Raw genomic sequence first — 21,392 nt, 5'->3', positions numbered from 1 at the left:
ATGGACAACTTTTATCCGGTGCTGCTGATGTTTTCGAGCCCGCTGTTTTACTTTTGCACGACGTTTTATTAAAGAAACGTGACGTGACCCTAAGCATGCCCATAAACTCTGTTCAACTATTGGGGAAATGGCGCCCTTTTAAGTGACCGGCAGTTTTGGCGTTCACTGAGCAGGCCCTGAAAAAAAAAAATTGTACCAGAGGCTATGCTCCAACTTACCGGTGGCGACACATTGCGCATGCGCCAACGGTCGAGTGATTAACGAGTTCTCTCGTTGGCGCAGATGCCAGGGGAGCGAGAACGCTGGGCGAGCAAGTTCGAGTTCGTGCTCGCCTGCGTCGGCCTCTCCGTCGGCTTGGGCAACATATGGAGGTTTCCCTACCTCGTCTACGAGAACGGAGGAGGCACGTGATACTGTGACGTATACAGTGACCTGCGCCTTCATTCTAGCAACTTTAGAAAGATTACCACTGCCTTCGGTTTTGATACAAATTCTTGTTATACGTTCCTTTATTTATCAGACTTGATTGTTCTGTAAAGCAACGAGATGCGTCGTTGTGTTGCCTGCGTCGTCCGTACGCTTATTTGCCGACAGGCGACCACACCTAACCATGCATTTGAAGTAGCCCGCTTCTCCAATATTGAGGTGCTCATTTGGCGGTTTTTATTTCACATATTAAACTTTTTTTTCCTTTCCAAAGCAGGTAGGCAAGCAGGAAAGATGCGGAATGTTTTACTGGCGATGCAGATGAATGAATGAATGAATAAAGGCTTTATTTTAAGGAAGGCGAAAGCTCTGGAATGCTGTTGAGGAATTAGGTGGGAAAGGAATCTAGGTTCGCGGATTGGTGGCTGATCCTCAGCTTCATCTCAGCCTATGTAGACTCTGGTACTTATGCTAGGGGCATGTTCAGATCCGTCGCTCTCGCTTTGTCTGGTCGAACTCTCCTGCACAACTCGTAAAAAAAATGGCGGCTTCTGTTCCTGTTTCGCTGCGAATGACATCTAAGCGCGCAGGCTTGGAGCTGCTACGTCAGTACACGGTGTAGACGTTAATGGCGGCCTAATAGCGATGCCTTAGTAGTGTATTTTAGAATATGCAATACAGGTGGCCACATTCGCAGACAGAGCACGGCGAGTTTATGTTGCTGAACGCATGACTGCAATTGACAAGATTGCGCGTGCTTTACCTCGGTGTTTCTTACAAGGGATATTGGATATAACGAAAGTATTTTCTTGTCGGGTGTGACTTCGCTATAACGAGGTTTGACTTATCCACGCTATAGGGAACAAGGCTTTTTACGTGCTAGTGAGTGTTCCTGAACGCATGACTGGAATTGACAAGATTGCGCGTGTTTTACCTACGTGTTGCTTGTAACAAATATCGGATATAACGAAGGTACTTCTGTGTTAGGTGCCAGGTTTCTTATAGCGAAGTTTGATTTAAGAACGCTATCGAAAACTAGGCTCTATAGTTTTACTCCTTCCAAAATCTTGTTGCAATTGGCCTGAAAGTTCACGCTTATTTTTTAATCGCTATTTTGGCGTGTACTGCAAGGACTTTGATTAAGCCTGTACTAAATGGGTGCCTACGTGTCTACTGTGCTGCCAAGCAGCGGCCTTCCTGATCCCGTATATCATCATCGTGGCGCTCATTGGCCGGCCGATGTACTACATGGAGCTCGTTTTCGGACAGTTCGGCGGTGGTGGCGCCGTCGCGGCCTTCAACTCGATGCCCCTGGCGCAAGGTACGCGAACCCACGACCTCCTCGTCGAGGGATCTTTGCCGCCGAAACAACCCACGCATGTGTAGCGAATGGGGACACGGACACCGCTCCTACGCAAGAAGCGATCTAGAGACTGTACGACTGTTGCGTTTATTGAAGGAACGTTGAGGCAATCTCCACACGTTTAACAGGGATGCTAAAGGAAATCACCGAGTCAGTTTAGATGGACGCAGGGTTCTTTCAAAACTATTTAAATGTTTGTTAAATTTTTCTGTCAATTTTGCTAAAGAGAAAAAAAATCATTTGGTAAGTGTTAGTAAATTACCGTTCTGCAATACGAAAAAACTTACTTTTACCATGTTGAGCCAGAAAAAGACGCAAGAACCGTGACGTCATAAATTTTGAGGGCGCCTGCTCGTGCCTCGTTAATTCTTTAACATTAAAAATGGACTGCGTCATAGTCGAACGGAGGACGGAGCCAGAGCCTAAAGTTAACAAGTTTCGAGTAACTTAGCGAATCGGCTGACTGATCTCTGTATGCGCGAGTGTGATTCACACCGCATACACGAATACACGAGGACACAGTTGCACATGCTCAGTGCAGGATAGCTGGTGTATTTATGTTGTTTCTTTCCGAAAATAAACAGTTGTGAGTAAGCGCTCGTGTGTCCCCCTTCACTGTGTCCTTGTGGATTGTGTGCGCTAAATATTTCACTCTGTATTGGTATACTGTACTGTGACGAAACAAACAAATCAATCAATCAATCAATCAATTCTGCAGGTGTGGGGCTGTGCATGCCGTACGCGTGCTTCGGTATCGCCATCTACTACAACGTCATATTGGCGTACGCGCTGCTGTACGCCTACTACTCGTGCTACAAGGTGCTGCCGTGGTCCTTCTGCGACCCGGCCTGGGCCGACGAGAACTGCTACGTGCGAGGCGCCAACGCGGTACGGCTTGCACTTACGCCATTTCGCGTGCGCAAGCGGTATATAATAGTCTAACCTCGATATAACGAACACGGATGTAACGAAATGTTGGATGTAGCGAAGCAAGTGGGAAATGTTTGTTTTTGCCGACACGGGGCAGGTGGACGAATGTGATGCTTACAACGTATATCGGATATAACGAATACACTTTTGCAATAGACGTGACTTCGCTACAGCGAGGTTCAGCTTATATGTACAGTAGAGTCGCCTACTAAAATTACCAAAGGGAAATCTTTCGCTGCGGCATTTCAACTGCCATAGAAATTAATGGGTTAGTGCATGAATTTGTCTATTCTTCGTGCTCGCGCCTTCGGACGTTCTTGTCGGTTTGTTCATCACGCCTTGTTTTTCTAAATTTCCAAGCAATCGTACATACCGAAACGCATGAAGGCAGTACGTTTCTGCATGCACTCATCATAATTGCGAGTTTTTCCCCATTTATAACGTACTATTTTGTTTGAAAACGTGGCAATCTTGCAAAACCACAAAGCCATTTGAAGCCAGCAGGATGAAGCTTAGAAAAAAAAAAAAAAAAAAACGTGTACCACCACCCATCATTCCCAGGCTGGCCTAACCGCCATACGCTGGCACTTCACATGGACAATGGCGCCATATTTCTCTAGAGTAATTTTTTATAAGAAACCCGTAGGTATATATGGTCGATAGATGCTGCTACTTGCAGAAGCGTTGTAGTTCAGCTTGTTGGGTACATTTTTAAAATCATTTGGAGGAGCGCTAAACGATGGCTAAACGTTCGTTGAAATAAAAACTTGTTGTTAGTCTGCGCCCCTTTGTTGTCTCTGGTTGTCGCGTCGTTTAGCGCTCCTCCAAATAAGTTTAAAGGTGCTCTTAACCTACTATTGGGATCGGCGTTCGTAACGTCAATTACGCAGGCGCCGTCGACCTGCTATTGAAAAATCAGATAGTCCAATTCCAGCTTGTGATCAGTTCAGACACGTAGACGGTTTTAGACAAAGCATATAAGTTACGCGAATAATCAATCAATCAATCAATCAATCAATCAATCAATCAATCAATCAATTGTTTATAATATTGGCCAATCAATCATTCATTCTTTATCGGCCCCAGGAACTATCATGAATTTTGGGTTCTGGCGCATACATACATAACAAAAAAAAAAAGAAAACGGCAGAAGAATGTCATTAAAACAAAACAATGAATAAAAATAATCTTGAAAAGAAGAGTGTACATACAACAAAGCGCAAAATGAATACAAAAGAAAAAGGAGAAGGGCAGTTGAACAATATGTGAAACAGTCACACAACAACGCAAAGCTCGGAAAAGAACAATGAGAGAGAGAGAGTTGTGGAAAATATGAAGATCATGAAAGTAAGCGTTATAAAGAGTGTATATTCTGTGGACGGTCGAGTGTTGGTGATAACAGGCCGGAACATTGAAAGGTCTATGCTCTCTGGTAATCTTACGCGAAATACGAAGCATGATGCAGCTGAGGAGTTCGGGCCAGGTGAGGATACCATGAGGTAGTTAGAAAAGAAACAGAAAGTCAGCGCGGTTACACCGGCAGCAAAGTAAGGGTAATGATAACAATCCAACAGAGCTAGAGCAAGGTCCAGTGTCCGTGTTGGCAAAGCAGTGATGATATATGCTTAGAAATGTAATAATAATAATAATAATAATAATAATAATAATAATAATAATAATAATAATAATAATAATAATAATAATAATAATAATTTATTGATACACATCCAATAGCAATACAAAGAAACGGGCCTGTCTAAGTCCATGAGGACTTGTGTGACTAGGCCCGGCAGAGTCGGTACAGCGATGTGGTTACATATTTACATATTAACTCATTTTTTAACATCTTTCAGACAAATAGTTGGTACTAATTACATATTAACAGACAATGACATTGCAAAAAAAAGATACAAAAGCATAAATCATTGCAATAACGAATGGGAACAATAATTAAACATTTCGACAATAATTTCTTCAACTGTTTTTTTGAAGTTGCAGAAAAGAATTCATCAGACAAATCATTAAATATTTTTGGGATGTATACTATTCTTCTAGATTCTCCATACCTAGTAGCAGAATAGGGTGTTCTAAAACGTTTTTTTTTTTCTCTCAACAATCGAGCAGCAATGTATGCCTCTTTAAGTTCATCACTCCAATTATGGCGAATAATAACCGTCCTGATAAACAAATCCTCGAAAGCGCGCAAAACCCCAATTCATGAAATATATTATTGGAGTTTAGTGCAGTACCATATGCCACATTTTTTAATATATTTTTTAGTAATGTATCAATCCGATTTTTCCAGCTCTCTGAACAAAAGGCGAAAATTGTTATGCCATACCTCAGCACACTGTATGCTAGTGCGTGAACTATCATTTTCTTGATTGGTACAGGTACTAAGCCCTCTATGTTAAAGAGTAGATATGCAACACTCCTTAGTTTACCACATAAAAATGCCATATGATAGTGCCATGACATGCCGCTGTGGAACGTTATACCCAGATATTTGAATGTCTCTATATATTCTATAGCAGTACATGTACATGAATTGCATTGTTCATCATGTAAAAATATTGGTAAGTTTATGTTTTGAGTTTTTAATGGACTTCGAAAGCACATGAGTTTGCTTTTCTTAGCATTTATAAATACACAATTTTCTTCAAACCATTGCATAGCCTTATGAACTGCACTTTGTAGAGTGTTAATAGCTTCCTCATAACGTATGTGGCGTCTGAGTAGGACCGTATCATCTGCATATTGATACACCGTCGCTTTTCTGATTATCGAGGGAAAGTCGTTCATAAATACATTGAATAACAGCGGTGACAACACCGATCCTTGGGGAACACCAGCTGTAATATATCTCCTATTGCTAACATTTTCTTTACTACCCATGACCACCTGGGACCTGTCATGAAGATAATTATAGAGAAGATCAAAAAAGGGTCCCCTGAAACCCAAACGAAACAACTTTTCCAATAAAATGTCATGGTTAACAGTTTCAAACGCTTTTGCAAAATCCAAAAACAAAGCACAACTATACAGGTTGTTATCTAGAGCAGAACATATATCATCGGTAAACTCTTCTAACAGTGTTATAGTACTTCGCTCAGCAATAAATCCGAACTGTCTTGGTGTTAGTACAGAAAATTTCTTTAAGAAGGAAGTCATACAATCAAACAGAAACTTTTCTAGTATTTGGGAGAGTATAGGCAAAATGGAGATAGGCCTATAATTTTCCACATCATCTTTTTTCCCAGTTTTATACAGTGGCTTAACAATTTCGGTTTTTAATGTTTCTGGAATTGATGCGGTGTTTATAAAACCATTAATCATAAAAAGTAGTTTGTCTGCTAATGTGTCAAAATGTCTTCTTAGTGTGGCAACAGCCACCCCATCTGTACCTGGTTGTTTACTAGTTCGAAAACTGAAAATTATTCTCATCAAGTCTTCTTTCGTCAACGTAGGCAAAAAAGCAGATGCTTCGACAGTTTATTTGAGTGAGCAAGTGTGTCTCTGCGACTGCGCAGTATTATAAAAACGTGTGAAAAATTGATTGAACTTATCTACCACTATATCTGGCCTATCTGAAAAGGATTCTAGGAACTTCGTAGGCGCGACACTATTGCCTCGGGGATTATTTATTAAGGCCCATGTTTTTGCTGAATTTTTGTATGCTTGATTGAATCTGCCTAAAAAATACCGCCGTTTTGCTGATCTCAAGAGAGCAACGACCCTATTTCTCGCAATCTTATATTCCGTTTTCAATTCTTTGTTTTTCGGCGTACACTTGCTCCTTTTCCACAGCCAATCTCTGTAGGAAATAGCTCTCATTATGTCAGCCGTAAACCAGGCGTAATCTTTTCTTTGTTTTTTAGTTATTGTATGCATACTAGAAAGCTCAAACTTCTTTAGCTGCTCACAAAATTTTTAATACATTCCAGTATAGTTCGAATCCCCAGTCATTTGAGCCCAGTCAAACTGTGCAATCAAATGATCAAATGTTTTCCTATTAAAAATCTGCACTTCCATTTGTTTGCTATTATCTTTTTCTTCTGACTTGTCCTTTCCTGGAAGGGGCAGATTTGCACTAATGCGACATGCCACAAAATAGTGATCCGCTATCTTTTGACTAATGACACAAGCCGCTAATGAATAATTTGGTGCTCTTATTGCTATGTGGTGTAGACAGGAGGATACTAGTCTATTTTGCAGGAGTTCTTCTCTCGTAGGTTGATTTATAGTCATTCTGCACAATAATAATAATAATAATAATAATAATAATAATAATAATAATAATAATAATAATAATAATAATAATAATAATAATAATAATAATAATAATAATAATAATAATAGTAATAATAGACGTCGAGCGACGTTAATTTGCAAGACGCGGATAGACTTTGCCCAAGTAGTATTTTAGACCATCTTAAAGGGGCCCTGAACCACTTTTTATCGAAGTGAAGAAATACATTTGAAGTGAAAATTGGCAATTTCAGAAATACTTTGCCGCAAAAGTGCTTCAATGCGTTCTGCAGAATCGGAGTTACTGGCAATCAAATACGGCCTACGCTCTGCTCACCTTCCTCCTTTAATACCTTGCACTGCGAAGGCTACGGCGGAGTGGGGCGGGGCCGCAACGGTCCACCTTCGAAATGTCACCGTGGCGCGCAGTTCAAATTTCATTTTGGATGTTAACGTAGACGCCAGGACTTCAGATTTTGGTGCCTACGGCGCGCTAAACGTAAGCCAATCACGGTTGTCCACAGCAAGCAGCCAGTGGACTCGTGGTGGCACCCCGCGGCGGCCACGGTGTAGCCGAGCGCAACGACCAATAGCAGCCGCGTATGGAGATGTGCCTTATTACGTAATAAAGCACACAGAAGAGAGTGAGAATCGTGGCTTCTGTTGAAACGAGAGTGTTTGAGAGAAAGGTAACTTCGCGCTCCGCTTGCGAGCTCCACGCACCGCCTACGACAGCAAAACGTTGCTGAGATGTTCACAGCAGCGTATGCTACCCGCGGACTATGTTATTTCCCCAAGACTGAGTGGTGGTTCAGGGCCCCTCTAAGAAACACAGCTCCATCAGAGACACGATCTTGAAAGAAAGAAGCAGTGGGACAGGCACTGTTCTCACGCGTCGCATGTCCCGTCACTTCTTTCTTTCTTGTCCAGGTCACTATCTGAGCTGTGTTCCTAAGTGAAATTACATTATCTCGCCCAAATGTCAGTTTTGTTCGCCATGGGAGAAACGATGCGGCTAGTGGCTGTGTGAAGTGTGCTTGATCTGCATGATGTCTTCGAATCTAGCGCCTTAAAACTTCCCCGAGAGGAAGCGTACGCATAATAACTTTTTACAGCGAATGTTCCCAGCCGTTTTCGTGCGGCAAAGTCGATATCAATCAGCTGGGCAATCTGTGTCGAAGTCCCTAAATGTCTTGCTTTTAAACGTAATTAATAATAATTACAAAATAAAGTTAGCTTGTGTACGCCTCACACAAAAGACATCACTTCCTCATCGCGCTTTTTGTTTTTGCCAGTAATCCTGTAATTGTTTTTTCTCGTCGCGTCTTACCGGCTTCACATTGGAGGTCAGCAGGGAGTATGTACGGCGGCGGCAGTGAGTAACAGTGATGGAGCGGTCATGTAACCTAACAACAACGGGGAGCCCGAGAGCGGCCGTATGACCACGGTGTCGGTGCAAGATAAATCATCAGTAAGAACAGACATGCCAACAGACTATGGGTACTTCTGAAGGGTGTGCTTGAACTCACTTGTACAGCGTCGCTGAAATTAAGGCGAAAGCTTATGCGGCGCATGGGTCGAAAAATCCGTCGTCCCGCGTTATGGCGCCGAAATTAACGGTGTCACCAACAAAGGTCGTAAGCTCGAGTGCCTCAACTTTCTCTACCTTAATTAAGATAGCGCTAATTAAGGCACTCGGAACCACGACCTTTGGTGGGAGTCGCGAACCACCTTTGGTGGGAGAAAACTGTAGGAACTAAGAACTCGAATGATTCGTAGTGTCACTATGGTGCAACCAACCAAACAAAGGTCGTGGGTTCGTGTGCCTTAATCAACTCTACCTTAATTAACCGTTGGTGTTAGGGCGAAGTTAATTAAGACACGTGTTTAATTAAGGTATATTTATTCAAGGCACTCAAACCCACGACCTTTGGTGGGAGTCAAACCCTCGACTTTTGGTGCTCGTGATGCTTTCACATTCATCCACGTAAGGATAATTAAGTGCCCCTTGAATTCCTTTTGTGTGTGTGTGTGTGTGTGTGTGTGTGTGCTAACAATCGGTACGTCAATGACCGCAGCGCGTACCGTGTTCCCGAGTGGACCGCGAGCTCTTCGAGACGTTCGAGCACGCCAACTCAACCGATAAAGACGCCGTGCCGGTCAAGTGGCTGGACAAGGTGGTTATGGTCGAAAACAAGACCTACAGGGTGGCCCTCGCGAACTGCACCAACGCAACGGAGCCCGCCACGCAGCAGTTTTTTTGGTAAGCCGCGACCGGATGCAAACGGACACGGAGAGATGATAACAGAGAGGATAGAGTAATAGGAGTCAACTATATGCATATGCAGTATAGAGCGATATGGTAAATGTCTTTTCAACGATGGATTCGTACCAACGAGCTCACATCCATGCCCTTGCATAGTAAATATTTATCCGTAGGTCACTTGAGAAGTGACTTTCTGCAGATAGGGTTTGTCACCCGAGCTCGCACTCCGGCGCTGTTAGATCATGTAGAGCAGCCCGGGGGCGTGACCCGACTAGTCCAGGAAGTTGTACATCACTTTTTTTTGTTTATTTTTTTAGGTGCCGCCTGAGCGCAATAGGGACCCGGCCGGTCTGTCAGGCGCGCTTGGCGTCTGACCGCGAACGCGTGCTCCAGGCAGGCCACGCGTAGAGCCCCGGTTAGCTAGACGCCGGCCGGGCGATTGGTTAGACGGTCGACCATACGACGACCGAGCTTATAGGTGGCCAATAGCTTTGCACTAAAGCCAGATGATGCCCAGTGCCCGTGCTGTCCACTCGTGTCCCTTTGACCCGTCCATCTGTAGCACTCTTAACATGTTCCACCAAATATTGAGCAGCGTGCATCATGTTGTGTATCGGTTACACGCTCGGCGTCGGACGGTGCTTTCCAGGAAACACGTAGTGAACTTGAGCGACGGCATCGATAACCTAGGCGAGGTACAGCCCAAGCTGCTCGTCTGTCTGCTGATCGCCTGGATCTGCATCTTCCTGTGCGTCTTCAAGGGCATCAAGTCGTCCGGCAAGGTGCGCATGGCCAGCCGTCTCGCCGAAATATGCGTGATCGAGATGATTTCCCAATTCAGAGATGAGAAATAACGCGTACTTATCAAACATTAGATAAATAAAATAGCGCAGAAACAATCGACGAAGAATTTTAACGTAAACGCTAATAGCAGAACACTTGTAGAAAGCAGTTCGTGTTAATAAACAAACGATGTGCTCGAAGGAGTATGTTTCTTTTAGTTAGGACGTTTAGGTAGCGTTTGCTTGTTTCATTACGTAATTCCGTAGAGTACGGAGCCGTTGACCAGTACATCTTTAGCTGCACCCAATATCTCCGGAAGACGACATAGTGAAGGAAGGCGGCGGCAGAAGGCACGACTGTGCGCTTAAGCGCATAGCTCTCTTACCTTTTGCAGACGATGTTACGAAAGCCGTGTCTTCAGCGGAGCGAAGTTCTACATTCGCACTGTCGCCCCTAGCTTCACAACATCCGCAATAGCCCTGGCTGATCAAACTTGACGAAATATTTATCTCACCGTCCCGAATGCCACATCTAGAGCTCATAGGTTTCTGTGAGCCAGAGTATTGAACCGGAACTGAACCGGAAAAGAAACATTATTTTTGCTCGAACCGGAACTGACCCGGAACATTACGATTCTGTTTTTTCTTTCTTTTTTTTTCTTTTTTTTTCACGCCGGAGGAAAACCGACAGGAAAAAATAGTGTTTTTTGTTGACCTTGGTCACCTTTTTCTGCACTTCTGACTCAGCTATGCTACCTCATTTGTAAGTACAGTCAACCACAAAAGTTTGCGGACCACGCGAGCGCGTGGACAAGAGCCTCTTCGCGACACTTCCGCTACGTCACCAGCGATCGACAGCAGCGCTACGTTGAAGACGCATCCCTCCTTAAATCTATGGCCTGTCTATTTTCGCACTGTGCGCAAATATTTTCTACCTATCTCTTTCAACGTAACGCACTCTTTGTTAGCCAGGGCTACTTGCTTATATTTTGAGAGCAGAATATCAGTACAAGTAATCAGACAGCGTATTCTTCGGCTGTTATCAGTTCTATTTTCGCGTAGCCACGCTGTATTTTTTTTCGTGAGTGCGTGAGTGAGCGGTGAGGCAGCCATGGGACACAGATGCTTAGTCAGTAGGCAGAATTTTTCCGTTCCTCCCCCATCGCTAAGTGACAGTAGCGGCCGGGATTTGATCGCCTGCGCCCAGGTTTTGCTGCGCAAAGCCCGAACCACCGCGCTGCTATAGTGGTTACATTTAGAAAAATAAGAATTAATCGGGTGCGATGACTCTTTTTATAACCCTTTGCGACACGGCGTCCTCGTTTGGGGACTCGAACTTCGGAGGCGCGTATCACGCCACGTGTTTCTTCAAATGACCTAAAACTCAGTGTGCACATTCGTGTCCGCTTCCTGATGGGACAACTAGCGGTCAGTTAACTTCATTGTCCTGCGTATTGCTGCAGATGATCACTTTGCTGGAGACACTACCATGTTAGACAATCGTTCGACGTGCCGCGTTCCAAGACCAACGTCAAGAGTATTTTTTTCTCCGGTCGACACGAATACAACCGAAAAAGCAAGTGTGCATGCGTTTCGGGCCTAATAGTTGATTCTTTTTATGCAAGCATTGAAGCTGACGGATTTCAGAATAATTAGATAATGAGTTATACGCTAATTAATTATTTTTACTGAAACTCGCACAAAACAGCACATTGCTTCGTCTTCTTTCTTGGAATGTAATAGTGAGCGTCTTGAAATGATGCCATGCGCATTTGACGCATTTGCAGACAGTGCATCATAATTCGTGTCTGAAGGGGATGAATTTATTCACAAGACATTTACAGAAGTGTCATGAAACATAGGTCTCTCAATGATCTAGTAGGAAGTGAAATGTCCGCCGTTTTCTAGCACCTTATTGATGCGTGTGGGCATCGACTTGTACAAAGATTCAGTAATCTCCGGTCGACCGCGCAGGCTTTCCCATTCTTGTGCGATCGCTTGCCACAGCGTATCGGCCGTGCGGCCGCGGTTGGCTCGTGTGGACAGCCGTTTCTTCAGCATGCCCCAGACATTTTCTATGGGATTCAAGTCGGCGCCACATGGAGGCCACTCAAGCTGGCAAACAGCATGTTCTTCTAGCAATGACTGGACGATACGTGCTTTATGGATCGGGCTGCGGTCGCGTTGAAAAAAATAGCAGCCGTCGCTGAAGGGACCGTCCAGCGCATACGGAACGAGGTGTCTAGTGATGACGTCGCAGTACCGTGACGCAGTGAAGGGCCCTTCCAGACGCACAAGGGGACCAAGGCCATCTTTGCTGATTGCTCCCCACACGCTCACGGAACACCGTCCACTGGATAGAACACTCTGTGTGTAATTAGGCAGATATCTGCAAGAAATAGCATACAATTGGGTTCCAGCGGCGCGTCTAAAAATGTTGTGATTCCTCTTGCGTATGAACTTTATAATGCTGTTATAGAGTTGCAATAGAAAACGTGCAAACATCATTAGATAGTACTGAAAGACCCACTGGCAGCTTTTAATTAGCTTCAGAGTAAGTAGTACTATGAAACAATCGTTAATGTTTTCAACATAATACCACTACAGAAAAATCTCGTAATGTCCAAAAGCTCATTTTACGTGAAACATGTTGTGATGCAGAATTAGCTTCGTGAATTAACTGCCAATACACTGTAAACACGCCTGCAGTTTAGTGGACGCCAAACCCGCTTCCGTTGGTCCCAGCGCGTGGAAAAAGTTGACTCGTCGCTAAAGATGACATCGCCCCATTTCTCTGTTGTCCAATCTTTCATTGCTGTAGCGAACATGAGTCGTTCTTGTAGCTGGCTGTCTGAGAGGCAGGGCTTCTGTGCTGCTACGAAAGAGTGCAGGCCAAGCTCACTCAGCCTTCTTCTTACAGTCTCAGACGATACCGTGAGCGAGAGCGCTTCTCGGATATCCTCTGCACTTTGAAAAGGATCAGCCACGATGGCGGCCGTAATCAGGCGGTCCTCTTCCTCAGTCGTGGCCCTTGGACGCCCACTGCGCTCCATATTTGTGAATCTGTCATCGTCGCGGAAAGCTTGAATAATCCTATTCACGGCAGTCCGGCTCCTGTTGGTTCGGCGGCGGATTTCGCGCTGAGGTATTCCCTCTATAAATAAACGCACAATGTGCCTTCTTTTGTCAAGTGGAACACGCAGCGGCATCTTTCCAAATAGGCAATCACCACGTGGCCTGAAGCAAGTCTACTACGTTTTCAGCGACTGATGCGAAGATGCGCCTATGTGTGAAAGAAAATTTTCTATGCATCCGCTTTTTCTTTATTTTTGATGACAGTGAAACACCTCCCTACCCTTTCTCTCAAGACGCAGAAGCAGCAACACTCATTGGACCAAGATGCTGCCAACCAAAGTGCGCCAATAAACGTCGCGTAAAAAAATCGTCGCAGCGCTTCGTGAAACTTATCTACCCACTGGCACACCAGTCGACAAAGGTTGCAGTGATTGCTCCGATACTGCTATCAAGCCAGATATGTGGCGGTCTTATCGCAGACAGCGCTCTGCGTCAACACAACGAACTAACAATGTCATGCACGGGAATAAAAAATTAACAGGCAGGCGAGTACCAAGAGGGCTCATATCCGGGAGAGCGCCCCTGTCGCCGCTAGGTGGTGTACCGCTAGGTGGCGCGGATAGGCAGTCTGGCACGCGCTCGCGTGGTCCGCAAACTTTTGTGGTTGACTGTACATACCATCTATGCCAGTGATGTTAAAGGCAGCAGCACCAATCCGCTTTTCCGCGTATTGCGTCAGGGTGGCCGAGTGGGCTAGGTGTCGTGTTAAGGCGACAATATCTGGCGCGCGGACTCGGCAGACTGTGACGCGTGCAAAATACCCGAGACAGTGCAGCAAATTTGCTTGTTGCTTGTCCACAGTATGATTGTGAACGGCATGCATGGATTTCTTTCGTTAGTGCCACTTAACAATGCCCGTTCAGTGAAAAACGTTACTGGGCCATCGACCGGACATATCAATGAAGCGAGCCATCAAGGCTCTCTTAGAATAATAACACAGGGTGAACGTATCGCATGTCTGTTTTCATCCTTACTCGTCAGTCCCCTGTTTTTCTTCTCCTCCTTTTCCCCCTGAGGAGAGTGGCAGGCTGGAGGATCCCTCTGCGTTTCCTCAATATACTCTCTCCCTCCCTCCCTCCCTCCCTCCCTCCCTCCCTCCCTCCCTCCCTCCCTCCTCAATAAAGCTTCACTTCACACAGATTCCAGCATAAGGGTTGTATCTGCATAATTATTTTGTAACTACGCGCGGCGGCCTGAAGAGCAGACAACAGGCGTAATCTTTCTGTGCAGCTTCAGTAGCGCCGAGATTTTGTACAAAATAAAACTGTGTTGCTTTCCTGTAATAATTGTTCGGTTACGCAAATGAAACTGAACCTGTTCGACGCGGGTTGCGCCGTTATTTCTTTTTTTTTAGCTCCGGAGTTGAACCGGAACTGAACCAGAACGAAAAACATTTTGTTTCGACACTCTGGTGAAAACTACGTTCGCATAGAACGCTATTACTTTTAATGTAATATAATTAGTGTTGGTTTTAGAAACCACGTGCCCTTCGAATGGGCGCCTTTGCATCGGTGGTGAGAATTCGATCTCCTACCATCGACTACACCGACCACGAAAATGGGCGAATATAAATAGCCAAAGAAGCTATTCGCTTTAAAAGCAAAAACAGGGCACTGCGTGTTTCTAATATTCTGCCTCTCAGGTGGTGATGGTGTCGGCCACCGTGCCATTCTTCATCCTCGGCGCTTTTCTGATACGCGGCGTGACGCTGCCCGGCGCGTGGATGGGACTCCAGTTCTACTTCATCCCCGAATGGTCCAAGGTCTTAGCATTCGAGGTGAGCGACAGCTCAACTTTAAAGAGAAGGCTTTTCTTTAGGAGCTGCTATCTAAACGCACGCGAATATCCTGCACCATATGTGAATTTCTTATTATCATTTCAACGAAGTTAAATTCTATACCTATACACTATGGAGCAGGTTTTTATTACGAAATTGTTCATAAACCCAAAATAAAAAAATATAGGAACTGTATTTCAACAAACGATGATTAAGGTGGCTTAGGGTGGATTAAGTCTGATTAAGGTCGATTGAGGTGTAATAAGGAGGATTAGGGTTGATTAGGGTGCATTAAGGTGGATTAAGGTCGACTAAGGCGGATTAAAGTGGATGAAGGGGGATTAAGGTGGATTATGGAGGACTATGGTGGATTAAGGTCGATTAAGGCGGATAAAAGTGGATGCAGGATGATTAAGGTGAATTAGGATGTCTTTGTCTTGATGCCTTAATTGCATATATATAGTCATACACATATATAATTTCGTCATTTTAGAAGAACACATAACACCTTCGCTGGTCGTCCTTCTTCACAGAGTGCAAAGGCACTAAGCTTCTTTTTTCCCCTTTACCCTTGCAGGTGTGGCAGAAGGCAGCGCAGCAGGTGTTCTTCTCGCTGGGCGTGAGCCAGGGCGTGATCTTCTGCCTCGGCAGCTACAACGACTTCAGGAACACGCTTTACACGTGAGATCTCGGAATGCGCTGGGCTGAGGTCGGGAGCGAAGAAGAATAGCAAATCCGACATAAACCATCTCAGGGTGACTGTCGACGTAATGCGATTAGCATTCAAGCAATGCAGCGACATATTGTATTGTCCCCGTCGAAATGTGTCACCTATGAGGCGTGATCTGCATCCATGCTCCTCCCTCGCGCTTCCCTTCACTGGAGAGCGGCACACACCCGGGTTACCCGAGTTGGCGTGAAAGGAGAACATTTAGATCCGTACATAGATAAGCACCAGGGGGTGAATGAAGTATCCTAAGAATGCTAATCGCATTTAAGAACACGCAGGTCGATCCAACTCAGTGTTTTAGCTCTAAACGACGCGAAATTTACATATTCGAGATTGAGATAGGTAGCATCAGTAGCGGATGACAACGCGTGCGGCCACGTGACTTGTAGCTGTTAGCTATCTGTGCACCCATGCAAGGACAAAGGTGATGTATGACGCTTGGCGAGGAAGGAATGTGGATGAGATGTGTATGAGCATAGAAGTACGAAATCCACGTAAAAATACATTTAAGGCTTCTATGCACTCCTTGTGACACAACGTCACATAAGCAGTGACCCAAGTTGTCGATTCGGCGAGAGACGTTAGGTGCGTGCGTACGCGATACGTACGCCAAACCGCGTGGAGGTAGGCGAATAGAGCTTCACTTTAAAAAGTATTAATTTCACTCCGCCTTTGTTTTGTTTGCCGGTCGTGCGCGTAGTGTTCTAGTTGTGTGTACAGCGCTGTCCTTTGTTAAAAGGCGCACACGTGTGTAAAACACCTATTAATTTTATTTTTATCTGGCAAGTGTGCAAACATTGTCTTTCCAGAACATGACTTGTGGTTGAGGGCACTGGCGCACGCGCACGCGCGCACATGATGACATCACATAATGTGCGCGAGACATTTAAAATATTGTCATCACACACACGCCTACACGCACACAAACGCACGAAGCACAAAACTGTTTCGACGAAAGTAAATTTTCAGTTAAAGCACGGGAAACATTGAAATATATGTGCCGTCGCACTTAGCTTACCCAAGCGGCAGTTATACGCGCAAAAATCAAAGTGATAGGCTTGGCGATCGCTTTTCCCGCCAATAAGCACTTTTCTCCTTCGGCCAGGAAATGCAAATGCAGTTTCACAACGTAATGCGCATACTATACTCTACGGAATGCATCGTTCTGTTTGGTAGTTGACTAATAATCATTTCCCCTGTCACTCTTCGCCCTGCAAGCGACGTGTACATTATAGCCCTGGCGGATCTGCTGGTGAGCTTCCTCGCTGGCATGGCAGTGTTCTCCGTGCTGGGAAACATGGCGTACGTGCTCGGCGAGAAAGTCTCCGACGTCGCCTCGGGAGGTGGGTGCTCTCCTATACTCTTGCTGAAATAAAATAATAAATTGCGAAGCCAAATTTCCGTCTTTATGCGCGATCGAGGCCCAGGAATTACGCACGCACATAACGCACACACACACACACACACACACACACACACACACACACACACACACACACACACACACACACACACACACACACACACACACACACACACACACACACACACACACACACACACACACACACAAATAATAAGACTACTCGATGTATATATATATATATATATATATATATATATATATATATATATATCGAGTAGTCTGCTTCTTTAAAGCGTAGCTCTTTGGCGCCCGTTCGTGCGGCGAGCGTCGGCGTAACCGAGCGAACGAGCGCGCAGCGAAGGATGAAAGAGCGAACGTGGAGCGCCGCGCGGAGGACGAAAGACGCGAGGAGGGTGCAGCGAAACCACGAGGGGGAAAGCGGAGGAGAGTATGGCGAAAGCGTGAGAAGAAAAGCGTAGTGCGGCGACGACGACCACGACATGGCGCCACAGTAGTGCGCGTCGTCTGGGAGGGCTGAATCGCGCCCTCGCGTCACCCACGCGCCGGCGCTCGCGATCTCCAGATTAGCGAGGAAGTCGCGCCACCACTTCGCTCCCGTTGCAACGTGCCGCACGAGAGAGATTGTCCGCGCCAGCCAATATGTCAGTGTGGAGCTGCGCTCAAATTTCGCATTAGGGAGCATCGTAATCGTCGGTGAATTTCACAGCTAAGCTGTGTGTGGTTAGGGTTATGTGGATTTTTCTTTTCCGTCAACAAAAACTATCATCATCAATGGCTCATACCGCCGTAAGCAAGCAAAAATGGAATGGCTCACACCACCGTAAGGCAGAGGCTACAAGCACTCAGCGAAGTGAAGCGAACAGTGCTTGTACATTCTAATCACGCATACAACATACAGAACAGCATGCCGAAAACTGACATCATCAATGGCTCATACCTCTGTAGGCAAGCAAAAAATACAATGCCTCATAGCCTCCAAAGGTTCATGGCTACTCACTTTGCGTGGGTGAGTGTCGATGACACTACCCCTGTGGTCGTTATCAGTAATATTAATGTTGATGTGTCTATACCGATAAGGGAGTGGTTTACGCGTTTAGTGATGCAGACGATATATATCGCTTGCGATACCACACCGCTGCGGCCCAACCGAAGCAGCGTACGTGCATCGATTTGACATTATCAAAGAATGTGTTTGCAGTTTCGAGTATGCCGATCAGTTCACACCATAGCGACCACAAAGCCATCGTGACTGTCGTTACTAAGTGACAAGGATGATGCAATAAATTCTTTACCACAAGTTTTCTTATAGGGTCTTTACATATGCGCTTGGGTAGTTTAAACACAGTTAACGAGCTCAGCCTTGGACAAAACCAGGACCGCCCTTCTTTTCCCACCCTCCTTGAAAATTATATATATGAAAAATCACGGCTAATGAGTTCGTACCTTTGCTAAAAATGTCGCAGTTTCACCCGAAAGGCGAAGCATCAATTGCGATAGCAAATTAGTAGAGAGCTATACCGAGTAAGGATAGTAGTTTTATCAGCTGTATAAACTTGGACATGCAGCAGCACCAGCAACGCGCAGAACTGTTGTCGACGCCGTTGGCGTTTTGCCCGCGTTCGCACCGAACGCGCGCGGCGTTGGTGACTGTTTGACTGTTGCCGGTGCCTCTGGGAGCGGCTCGGAGGTTTTCGACGAGATCAGAACGGGACACTCCTCGAGCAGCGTCGGAAGTCTTTACCACCTTCTCGCCTCACAACGTTTTTATATATTTACGCATTTGGTGCCGCAGCTAAACGTCGCCTCCCCCCCCCCCTCCCTCCCTCCCGTGCCCCCACGGCCTTTCGCGCGACGTAAGAAGTCGCATTTGCTCTCTATATATATGGTGATTGTAGAGGAGGAAAGAGACGCTTCATTCTGCAGCCCTTCAGAGAGCACGGTGCAGAACGCGCGTTTGCTCTCCGCCGTGCGTTCGCTCCCCGTGAGAGTGCGCGTCGCTCGCGCGCTTTCCTTCGCACATACAGCATACGGCGCGCGGCGACGATTTCATCGCCGTTGACGTCATACGAAACCTCACGGCGACGGCGACGGCAGAAATCCGCTTTGAGTGTCCATATAAGTGCTATCGCCATAAAACTCAGTGTCACCTCTGTGTCATGTGCGAAACAGCTTCGCTGGTCATCCACGTTCACAGAGTGGAATGGCTCATAATTTTCGTTTTCTTTTTTTGTTGGCTGCTCTAAATACCGCTCGCGACGCAGGCTTCGCTCTGGCATTCATCACGTATCCAGAAGCCGTGACCGTGATCACGTTCCCACACCTCTGGGCCTTCGCCTTCTTCGTCATGCTCTTCTTCCTCGCCGTGGATTCCGAGGTGCGCTTACCCCTGCATGAAACCCACGAGTAACCGACTGTTGGGTTAAAACCGTAGAACCTCGATATAACGAAATTGCACTAGCAGAGAAATTTTTTGTTATAGTATCGCGAATTTCGTTAATTCGAGGTTTCATTAATTCAATGAACTAAGATTGGGAAATAAAGTTAGTTCGTTACATCGCGAATTTAGTTAAATCGAGGTTCGTTATATTGAGGTTTGACTGTAGTTAGTCGCCCATTATCCTCGGTACAGCGCAATGGCGGCACGCGAGGCGGCTAGAAGTGACGAATGCAAAGCATCCAGTCAAAACGGCCTTAAATGGCACTGTGTGTTCTGACTTTTATATTAACACTTCTTTTAGGAAAACGCTGTTTCATGCATTGAAGCACAAAGTGTAACTGGAACACCAATGCATGTCGTCGGACACCTTGAAAATGAACATCCCGAAACTGGTACACTCCAGAAAATTATTTCCAAGTGGATACGCCTTGCGAACTCACCGGTTATAATTCGCAAATTTAAATATGTGCCGTGAAATAATTATAAGATGTTAATTAGGGTAATTATTGAATCATCTAATTAGGTACTTCGATTTCTCGCAGAAGTAACAGCCGCCTAATGAAGTAATTTAGATCATAGATTAGAATTATGCTATCTGCCAAAGGCGCGATTAAAAAAAATTTGCCTTCTAAAAAACACTCTGAATATTACGAGAATAAAAGGAATTACACGCATCTCATTTAGTTTTGCAACATTTAATTAACGGCTTCACGAAAGCTTCGATTCACATGGACTCCAACACGTGTAGAAGTCAGATCTGCCTGATTTTCTCCTTTGTTGTTTTCACCCTCACAGTTCGGCTTGGTGGAGGGCCTCCTGACACCCCTGAAGGACGCTTATCCAGTCATGCAGGAGCACCTGACGTTGTTGGGATTCTTAGTCTGCACGTTGGGCTTCATCCTGGGAGTTCCCATGACCACCAGAGTACGCGTTACGAGCAGGCCGTTTTTCTTTTTAAACACGTTTGTCCGCAGGCGTGATTTGCACTAATTTGCCATAATGGACTACTTCAAGATCAGTTTCGCTGCGCCATCGATGGCGCAAGTTATGCTGGCAGTGATAGGAGATATGTGAAATACCGGAAGTAGGCTTACCCACTGTAGTCCTATACAATATGGCAGATCGTTCAGATGGGAGTGATCTTTGCAGTACGTTCTGCGTACGCTCCGCCAAGCCAGGAACATGAACTTCCGTATAACCAGCCAAATCGCTATGTCGCAATAATATAAAAAAATTGGCAGCTACAGCGTGTGATTATTCGTTTGTCTGCTCCAGCTAAAGCGGCATGTACCTAACCACCTGCGCTCACCTTGGTGCGAACCCTCGGTTCCAGGCCTTGTGGGGATAGGACTAGAAAAAGAAAACAAAAAAGAAGACCCACTGCAGAAGCAAAATGGGGCAAAATGTTATACAGATGTACAGAAGAGGCGAGTCCCCGATGCAGAGCGACGCTTTGCTGGCCGGTGCATACCCTTCGGCAACGTACTTCAAAGATCACTTCCACCGTTCAGATGCCATAGATTTGCCATGCGAACGATGGTTAGTAGTTGGATTTGTCTAATCTTCGTGCTTGGGGCTTCAAGTGTTCTTGTGACGTTGCTTATTACACTTTGTCTTTCTATTTGAAGAAAAAGCAGCGCAAAAGAGACGAGGACGAAAAGAAGGACAGGTACAACGGATGGGCTCTAACTTCCAACTAAATTTTATTTGAAGAAACAAGGTTTGTACACATGACAAACAAATTGCACCACCGTGACATCATGAACTCTCTATCGCATCAGAAAGGCAATCTCTTTGTCGGCAAGTGCCACTGACAGGCAGCTAATGCACGTGCCCTTGGCCCTCGCAATGTAAAAAGTTTCTAGTATCTCCCTTTCTAGTCTATCTCCGGAACGTGCCAGAAACTTGGTG

General features: G+C 45.5%; 1 protein-coding gene across 1 annotated transcript; it reads left to right on the top strand.

The window, feature by feature from the left end:
* Window positions 1-216: 216 nt before the first annotated feature.
* On the top strand, window positions 217-20,471 carry LOC119430916 (sodium-dependent proline transporter-like). The gene is made up of 10 exons (XM_049657491.1): window positions 217-403; window positions 1,616-1,747; window positions 2,508-2,677; window positions 9,046-9,230; window positions 9,751-10,015; window positions 14,793-14,927; window positions 15,505-15,608; window positions 16,876-17,000; window positions 19,306-19,418; window positions 20,277-20,471. The coding sequence occupies exons 1-10, from the start codon at window positions 283-285 to the stop codon at window positions 20,469-20,471; spliced, it is 1,545 nt and encodes a 514-aa protein (XP_049513448.1). The 5' UTR covers window positions 217-282.
* The last annotated feature ends 921 nt before the right edge of the window (window positions 20,472-21,392 follow it).

The sequence above is a fragment of the Dermacentor silvarum genome, chromosome 10 (genome assembly GCF_013339745.2).
Source record: "Dermacentor silvarum isolate Dsil-2018 chromosome 10, BIME_Dsil_1.4, whole genome shotgun sequence".
In the NCBI taxonomy this organism is placed as follows: domain Eukaryota; kingdom Metazoa; phylum Arthropoda; class Arachnida; order Ixodida; family Ixodidae; genus Dermacentor; species Dermacentor silvarum.
The sequence above is the reverse complement of the archived record's forward strand: the minus strand, read 5'-3'. Positions and strand labels throughout refer to the sequence as shown.